Genomic DNA, 9,125 nt, shown 5'->3' with positions numbered 1-9,125 from the left:
TTTTGTTTTGTTTTGTTTTGTTTTGTTTTTAACTTGACACAACTTGACTTGGGAAGAGGAACCTAAATTAAAAAAAAAATGCCTCTGTAATTTTCCTATGGACTAGTCTACCAAGCATTTTCTTGATTAATGATTGATGTGGGAGGGCCCAGCTCACTGTGGACAATGCCAACCCTGGGCGGGTCATCCTAGGTTATACAAGAAATCAGGCTGAACAAGCCAGGAGCAGCAAGCCAGTAAACAGCACTCCTCCATGGCTTCCTGCCTTCAGGTTCCTGCCTTGAGTTCCTGCCCTGACCTCTTCCAGTGATGGAGTGCGACCGGAGCTGTAAGATCAAATCAACCCTCCCTTCCCCAGATTGGTTTTGGGCATGGTATTTTATCACAGCAATAGAAATCCTAACTAAGCCACCTTAACCAAGGTGTCAACTCATGGAAATGCCTAAAAAAACAAATTAGAACTTCCATGTTGGGGTTCAGGAGTCACCTCACAAGTTACATGAACACCCATCGTAGTCAGACAGAGATCATTTGTTGAGTGTGTCCCAGGACTGGTGGACCAGGGCCATGGTCCAGATTTGGGAGATAAAATCCTTCATCGTTTTAAAGCTGCAGATCTACAGACATCTGTGCCAAATTATTTCACCAATCAGGATTTAGGGATAGGGGATTTCCTTAGGGGCGTGTCTTGGGTGTACACTTATCCTGCTCCCATTGGTTGGAATAGTCAGCTGTGGCAGAGGACTTGCCTTGTCTAATATTCATGTCCTGACTTGTCTACCAGGTTAGGACTTGTCTAACATTCATGTCAACTTCCAACCAGGATGTCAGTTACCACACACTTGCCTCTTTCTCTGCCAAGTAGGATGTCAGTTCCCAGGGAGGTCTTGGGAATTTAAACTTTACCCGACCACTACTCAAAATGGAAGTCTTATTCCAAATAGTTCCCTATATTGAGGCAGGTGTCCCTCTATTGTTTGGGTCCATCCCAGGGGAGTTTATAAAGGCAAGAACCATAAAAACTTATGCACAGGAGCAGGAAGTGCTGTTGGGTGGTTGATTCAGGTCCAAGCTTATTGTGAGTAACTATACAGAACAGTTCTACTGACTTCTAACATGATTGGTTTCCAAGGGCACAGAACATAACAGACCATGGAATCAATCTTGGCCTTAGAAAGTTTCCTAGTAACAACAGAAACATTTGAGAAAGTTTCCTTGATGGCCGGCTAGCCAGGTAACATTACCTGGGCCTTAACATTTTACATAGGCCGATTCCATGTAGGCCTTAATAGTTTACCGAGGTCCTAACATTCCATAGGTCCAGCTCTCTCACTCATGGACGTATAACTCAGAGGACTCTGTCTCCTTATCGGACCACAGTTACCTCTTCATCCACATTCATGGCTGCCTTATTCTCAACAGCAAGAAAATGGAACCAGCCCAGCTGCGTACCAACTATGCCAGGATAATGAAAACCTGCGTGCGTGCGTGCGTGCGTGCACAGTGGGACTGTACTCATTTATAAAGAAAAAAAATCATGAAATTTGCAGAAAAATGGATGGGTTTGGAAAATATTGTGTTAAATGAGGTGATCTAGACTCAGAAAAGCCAAAATTATGTGTTGTCTTTCCCATGAGGATTCTCGCTCATAAAGTCATACATAAGTATATAATAAATAGTCTGTACATAGGTATATAATAAATAGTCTACACATATATAATAAATAGGTATGAATATAGATCCTGAAGTAGGAAGGAGACCAGAAGAAGGGAGAAAGAGGGTAAGAGGTGGGTGGGCCACAGAACACGAGTAGAAGACCTCTGTGGGCAGGTTAGAAGAGCACAGAAGGGTGGGCCTGGGAGAGAAGAGAGGGATGGGGGAGTGCAAACAAAAACACATCTCATTTGAAGATTCCATAATGAGGTCGAACACTATGTATACTAATTAAAAAGAACTTTACTTCCAAACAATTAAAGCAGGGCTTTCTCTCCTGTAGTTTTAGCATCTCTGGGCTATTTGCTCATGGGATTTGCTACCTGTCTCTGAACACAGTGTCTGCTGGGTATGAGGAGTGCTACACAGCAGTAAGTTTGGTTCAAGGATTTCTGAAGCACGGATGCTGATCGGTTCAGTGCGTAGGGTTATAACCCTCTTTGAGCACTGAGACTCCAGAACCGAATAACGAAGCTCCCACACCTGCACAGGACAAAGCCAGGTTCCTAACCATGCCTTCCGATTCTCTTCTCATAATGCTCTGGACCTCGAAAGCTTTTGGATGCAACCAGCGCTCCTAGCTCACAGTAACCAAACAACTCAGAATCTTCAAGTGTTTTTTTAATTTAAAATTTAAAATTTTTAGTCTTTATTTTACATGTGTGTATATCTTGCCTGTTATGTCTATGTACCATGTGCATGCAGTGCCTACAGCGGCCAGAAGAGGGCGTTGGATCTCTTGGAAAGGGAGTTCCAGACGGCTGTGAGCTGCCCTGTGTGTGGAAGCTGGGAATTGAACTTGGGTTCTCTGGAAGAACAGCGAATGTTCTTAAATTCTGGGTCATCTCTGCAGCCCCAATATTTTTTTCTTAATTATTACATCAGATAGAATTTTAGCAAAGTAGTAGACTGTTAAATCAACAAACAAAACCAAGTCGTCTTTCTATGTGCCCGTGGCAGACATGCAGAGAAAGAAATCAGGGGGAAATCCATTGATCGCTTCAAACGGAAAAACAAAAACAAAACAAAACAAAACAAACAGGGGATTTAAAAAGAGATGACTGTTTAGAGCACCGGCTAATCTTGTGGAAGACCAGTTTTCCATGCCCAGCACCCACATGGCTGTTACCTACTACCTATAGTTCCAGTCCCAGGGGATCTGGCACCCTCTTCTGGCCTCGATGTGAATTACATATACACAATGCAAAGACATAAGCAGGCACTTGCCTACCCCATAGTAATACAACAGCCTATTAGATAACCCCAGGAACAGACATGGGACCTCATGATATTAAAAAGCATCTCTAGGAGCTGAAGAGGTAACAGCATTTAAGGGTGTGAATTCGTCTGCAGAAGACCTGAGTTCAGTTCCCACCACCCACATAGGGCAGCTCCATCTCCTAGTGATCCATGCTCCCCTGGGCTCCACAAGCACCAGCACTCAGATTCACATACATGATTTAGGAACAACAACAATAACAACAATGCATGAAATTAGCCAGGCATGGGGGTACACACTTTTAAGGCAGAGGCAGGTAGATATCTATGAACTCAAGGCCAGCTTGGTCTACACAGTGAGTTCTAGGTCATCCAGGGCTATGTAGAGAGACCCTGTAGCAAAACAAAATACCATGAAAATAAAATAAGTCTGAAAAATGGGTTTCCAGCAATGTATTCTTAACTGTGCCTATAAACCCTTTAGAGGCACGGAGAAGTACCAAAAACTCAGAACAGTGTGTGTGTGTGTGTGTGTGCGTGCGTGCGTGCGTGTGTAGATCAGAGGACAACATGCGTGACTTGGCTCTCTCTTTTCACCACATGGGTGCCAGCGTTCACACTCAGGTCTTCAGGCTTGGCAGCAGGCCCCTTTGCCGACTGAGCACTCACACCAACCCAGAACACAGTTCTTACAAGTGATGTCTCCACCATCTTCTTCCAGTGATTTGAACATGGAACGGACAACTCTTGGCTTTTCCTTTTCCCATGACGACTTACAGAGGTTCCTCTTGTTTTTAGTTTTAAGATGATGTCTCACTGTGTAGCCCTAGCTGACCTGGAACTTACTGTGTAGCCCAGACTGGTGATGGTCCCCCTGCCTCTGCCTTCAGGGGGTGAAACTACAAGCATGAGGGTCATCATCCTAGCTCCACACTTTTCTTAACAATGTGGTAACAGACCCCACACCCTTACTGAACTTGAAGCTCTCAGGAATTCAAGCAGAGCTTTGATAAACTTGACTTCTGTAAATCTTTTGGGGATGCCTGGCTACCCTCTCATGTTTTGAATTTGCTTTTACTCAAAGAGGATAAATGTTAGGCTGTGGTCTATATAGTTTTTCACCTTATTACCCAATTTTGATAAGAATAAAATGGGGCAAAATCAACAAAAAGTATTTAATTTTTGTTACATTCAAAAGTTGCCTACAATAAGCTGCACACTGTACAAAATATCACAGATTTCAACAACCTTATTCTTCCAAACACCGCACTACCCAGCTCAAACACAATCCTTTCTCCTTGCCTTAAAATTCTTTGGGTGTGTGGGGGGGAGTCCCCAGTAATGTTGAGACCGGGTAGGAGGATTCCAAACTTCAGGCTTGAGCAGCTGAAACCACTGAAGAAATAAATTACTTGGCGAGAGCTCCTAGCTCTCCTTGGCCAGCTTCATTTCACAGATCCAGCGGTAGGTTCTCTGGCAGGCATCATCATTCCAGGGACCACCTGTAGTGATATGGGCACAGTCCTCGCCTCCTCCCAGTCCGTGTCCATACCAGTTATCTGGCTGCAGTGAGGCCCAGTTCCTATGAACAAACACAGATGTCAGCCTCCAGAAACCAGACTCTAAGCCATATCCCCAGATTCTACCACCTACCCCAGGGCCAGAGTCTTGAAGGAAGAGGTAGTCCCAGGCAAAGACCACTAGAGCAGGGCAAATATACAGCACACACTCACTTAAAACCTTTCTCAAAGTCGGTCCCATCCACCCATCTCCAGGGCCCATTTTGGTCCGTTAGTCCGATCCAACTAACCACATTGGCTAAGCGATTCTGTAGAAAATTCTAAAGAAAGAAAAAAGGCATGGTTACCTCTCCCTCAGACCAGAGAGACTCCCAAAAAGAGCCCACCCAGGCATCACCTGCTCCTCCAGGGAGTTGACCACCACCAGGTGAGAATTTTCTAGCCGGCAGTACTTGTCAGCTTCAGGCCACGACTTCCCAGACTCAGAGAACCAATAGCAGCTGCCTTCATGCTCCGTCCAGTGAAGCGGGCAGCAGGCCACTTCCGAGTCTATGAAAAGCAAAGCAAGGATGGAGAGCAGAGGCAATGCCTATCGAGTCCTCACCTCCCAGGAACTAGAGAGCAAACCACCTCCATCGCCCTTCTCATTCTCACCGTTGTTCTTGAGGTTGGCCAGCTGGCACGTCAGGGTCTTCAAGTCCTTCCTCAGCTGTTGCACACGGTCGGTTAAATCAGACAGATCTGGGACACACAGACAGAAGTGAGAATAGCGCTCTGGCTGTGGCATCTGCTTGGGAGCTCCTGGTGTTCAGATGGTCTACACAAGGCCCAGTCTGGGCACTTCTCCACACACTGCGCATGCTCACACCTCCTGCCAGTGCTCAGTTTGGGACCATCTCCACACACTACGCATGCTCACACCTCCTGCCAGGGCACAGGGAAACCTCAGCCTCACCTGTTTTGAGAGCCTGCTCCCTCTTCTCCACTGTGCTCTCCAGAGAAGTCACCTTCTGGCTCAAGTCTCGGCCTGGAAGAGGACAGCTCAGCACCAGAAACTCGCTTTCATCCACACCCTTCTGCACACTCTCCAGACCAGGGCCTCTCACCTGCCTGCAGTTCCTTCCTGTGATCCTCTACATCCACTTTCAGAGAACTGATCCCTTTTTCAAAGCTGTCAGCTGCAGAACAAGGAACTGGAGCTCAGGACTGTCCTTGCTACCCTGCCCACTCCAGCCCAGAACCCCGTGAGAGCCCAGCTCACCCCTGGAGTCCAGGGACTGGAATTCAGCCTTTATCTTGGAGGTGATGTTGTCTAAACTGGCTCTCAGGGTGCCTAGGTCCCTCCTTAACTGGGAATCTGATGAGGACGACAGGATGATCAGAACCAAGATTTCTCGGGTTCCCTCTGTGCCAGCACTAGGCAGGGCCCTTGCACACACAGTGACACTCTGCCTCACAGAGACCCAGTGGGTAAGCACTGTTGTTATCCAACATTGCACATGCATAAACGAAGGCTGAAGAGGTGAGGTGATGCGATTGTAGAACCCAAGCACAGTAACAGGTGACACAGCCAGCAGCTGCCTGACCATGGGGCCTCTGTGTCCCCACCACTGCTCTCATCTCACTCAAGTCACTGTCTCTAGTGCTCCTTAAACTTGTCCTTGCTGTGGCCCTAACTGCTGTCCTTCTGGACCCTCTGCACCAATCACTGCCCTGGTTCTCTCCTCTATCCCGCCCACACACCCTGTGGTTCCTCTCTCCCTGCAACCTACTTTGGGATCCAATCACAGAGACGACCACCAGCAGCAGGAGGCCAAGGCCCAGGGAGAACACGAGGAGGTGGGTCCAAGAGAGGATGCGCCACAGGAAGGACTGGGAAAGAGCTGCTGAAAGAGAAGGGGATGTCACGACTCAGGATCCAAACTGTAAGAGGCAGAAGGGAGAAGAACAGGGCTACAGGAGGGGGGCAGTGAAGGCTTTTCACAGCAAGGGTACGGGCATAGCTAGAAAGTTAGGGAGTGCCAAGTGCCCAGGCATTTGACACCTCTAAAGCATTGGAAGTCTGCAGTCTGTTGGACCTCTCACATATCAGAGAATGTGTTTAACACCCAATCAGAAACAAGCGCATGGTAAGGTCTTGTCATCTGAGCCTGTGGGGGAGAAACTGGGAGCACAGCACCCAGATAGGGGCCAGCAGGTTCCTAACAGGTTCACACATGTCTGCAGGATCAAATAAACGAGCTCACCTCCAACCCCAGCTCCCTGCATTGTACACCCCTACAGAGCACGGGAAGACAAGTCCCTGAGGTCTTCGTTGGCCCTGTCTTCCTGAGGACCTTGTATCCTCTTCACAGTGGGTCCTGGGTCCTGAGTCCAGCATCCACCAGACTCAAGCACACAGCTCTGCCCAGGGTGGACACACAGAGATTGGGGACAAGTGAAGATGCTGGGCCAGGAGTATGGGCTCTGCTCTCACCTTTACCAGGCTCTTGGGTTTTCTCCTCGCTCCCTGAGTTCTGGAGATTTTCGTATATCATTGTTACGCTTGAACAAACACAAGGCCTCTGGAGCTGTCTGAACGGAAACCGAGACACCAGGATCCAGACAGATACAGATCTGGGACCAAGGAGAGTGCTAGAAGCTTTAATGAGGTAAAGCCTGGAACTGAAGTCGGATATGTCGGGTTAGAGGAAGAATGAGAAGGCCTGGAGAGGGCTGGGCCGACAGCTCAGTGGTGAAGAGCATTTGTTGTTCTTTCAGAGAATCTGGGTTCAGTTTCTAGTATCTACCTGGCAGCTCATAACCATTCATCATAGCTCACTCTATTTCCAGGAGATCCAATACTCTCTTCTTACCTCTGTGGACAACAGGCACACACGAGCACACATGTACACACGGGCAAAACTCTCACACACATTAAATAAATAAATGATTAAAATTGAAAAATGAGAGAGGTATATATTTAGCTTGGTGGTAGAGCACTGCCTACAAGGACAAGGACCCGGGTTCAGTCCTCAGCTTTTGGGGGGGGGTTGGGGGGGAGAGAAAGGAAGGAAGGAGGAAAGGGAAAAAGAAGGAAGGCAGAGGAAAAGAAAAAAAGAAGAAAGCAAATTAAAAAAATTTTTTGAAGGGAGCTAGCTTACAATTGAATTAGAAATGGGATCAGGATTGGGTGTAGTACAGTTCAGTTGAGCTTATAATTTGGAGGTAATATCAAAAGCTGAACTTACTGCTATTGTTAGGTCTGCTATGGGCCAGGTCTTGAGACTGTGCCCTTCCTGGGACTTGCACCTACACTCAGGAGCCAGGGGAGGACCTGGGCCCGAGCTTGCAGTGAATCTGGAAGCAGAATAGGGTTCAATTTGATTTTCAATCAGGGCTGATTCGAACGCCCAAACTGGATTTGGGGCTAACACTGAGATTAGAGTAGGGCCAGATTGAGAAGAAGATTGGCTGCAGTGGATCCCCAACTGGGGCTGCATCGGGGTCTTTGTCTCCCTTGGAATCGAGGCACCCATAATCCAATCAAGGGAAATTAAATTCCACACTCTCCTCTTGTATCTCTTTCCACTTAGGTCATCCAAGCCCAACATCCTCCCTCTCTGTGAAGCACCTTGCACGTTCCCTGCCCTACTGGTCTCCCTGGCAACCCTGGCCCAGTTACCAGTGTGAAGTCTTGGCTTCCCTGTGCAGCAGTGACCAGAGGCAGGAACTCAGTCAGAGTGGAGAACTATATCCCGGAGGGTTGGTGTGGGAGGGACAAGCAGAAGCCACAAGTACACAAGACAGAGTCTTGCTGGGTTTTGTGCCCAGTGGTCTGTATTTTGGGACATCTGATTTCAAGTCTTAACCATAAATAATACTGAGCAGATGGTGATTGGTGCACGTGACAAGGCTGTGGGGTGGAGTTGGGGTTGGGACTAACTCTGCACTTGTCCTCAAGGGTGTGCCTTCTTCCATTCCTCTTTCTGGGAGCTCTTGTGACTTCCTCATTTTAAGAGTGTTGGGGTGAGGGATTGACCAAAAAGAACAGCTTGCAGTTTTATCTTACACCCTGCATCTTCATTTACTTCCTGCCTATATATTTCCAAGAATCATCCGTATCTCATCATTAACCCTCAAGCACATTCCTACCACAAGTCCTCATCATCTGACTACGACCAACCAATTAGCTATTGAGGCCCCCTTCACTCTGTTTCAGATGGGCATCATGAGTTGGCAAGTCAAGAGCCTGGGCCCCAGCTCAAGTCCTGAACTGCAGGTTGTTGTTTCTGAGTTCTAGGGGACTGACTTAGGCCTTGGGGTGCTCAGATTGGAGGGGATTTGATTACTAATGCCTGGCACCCACCCGCTTGTGTAATCCTGAGCTCCTAGAAGCACCTGCAGGGGTGAGTATGGGCTACTGTCACCGATCTCAAGGCTCAGGTGTGGAGACCCTTGGCCCATGGGGCTTAGCAGCTCTGTGCAACTCTTGCCACGACCATGGCTTGCACGTAGGCCCTTACCTTGGTATTTCACAGCCTTTCCTGCAATGAGGTTTCCTTTTGTGACCTACACCACCTCTGCCTCCTGCCTCCCTTACCTGGCCACTCTTTGGAATCTCTTAGTTGTCCTCTTGCCCCTGCTGTGGCACTGTCTACCCCTCACGTCACCAGTGCAGCCTGCCTTACTGTC

At 47.9% G+C, this 9,125-nt stretch overlaps 1 protein-coding gene and 1 long non-coding RNA gene across 5 annotated transcripts; one reads left to right on the top strand and one right to left on the bottom strand.

Moving 5' to 3' along the window:
• The first annotated feature begins 246 nt into the window (after positions 1–246).
• On the top strand, positions 247–1,693 carry LOC115032301. The gene is made up of 2 exons (XR_003837940.1): positions 247–328; positions 1,319–1,693. It is a non-coding gene; the product is annotated as an uncharacterized LOC115032301 (long non-coding RNA).
• Positions 1,694–3,940: 2,247 nt separating this feature from the next.
• On the bottom strand, positions 3,941–8,261 carry LOC110305539 (C-type lectin domain family 10 member A). Of its 4 annotated transcripts, none has more exons than XM_021177552.2 (11): positions 8,116–8,261; positions 7,682–7,790; positions 6,928–7,115; positions 6,224–6,337; positions 5,713–5,808; positions 5,558–5,629; positions 5,407–5,478; positions 5,106–5,192; positions 4,849–5,000; positions 4,665–4,771; positions 3,941–4,513 (listed from the first exon to the last, which is right to left on the bottom strand). In XM_021177552.2, exons 3-11 carry the CDS (start codon positions 6,986–6,988, stop codon positions 4,357–4,359), a joined length of 918 nt encoding a protein of 305 aa, XP_021033211.1. In that variant the 5' UTR covers positions 6,989–7,115; positions 7,682–7,790; positions 8,116–8,261; the 3' UTR covers positions 3,941–4,356. The 4 variants fall into 4 exon arrangements, with proteins under 4 accessions (XP_021033211.1, XP_029338872.1, XP_029338871.1 ...); XM_029483012.1 differs by having other exon boundaries at positions 6,224–6,334; XM_029483011.1 differs by having other exon boundaries at positions 6,928–7,067.
• Between the last annotated feature and the right edge of the window lie 864 nt (positions 8,262–9,125).

Source organism: Mus caroli, chromosome 11 (assembly GCF_900094665.2).
Source record: "Mus caroli chromosome 11, CAROLI_EIJ_v1.1, whole genome shotgun sequence".
Taxonomy (NCBI): domain Eukaryota; kingdom Metazoa; phylum Chordata; class Mammalia; order Rodentia; family Muridae; genus Mus; species Mus caroli.
The sequence above is the reverse complement of the archived record's forward strand: the minus strand, read 5'-3'. Positions and strand labels throughout refer to the sequence as shown.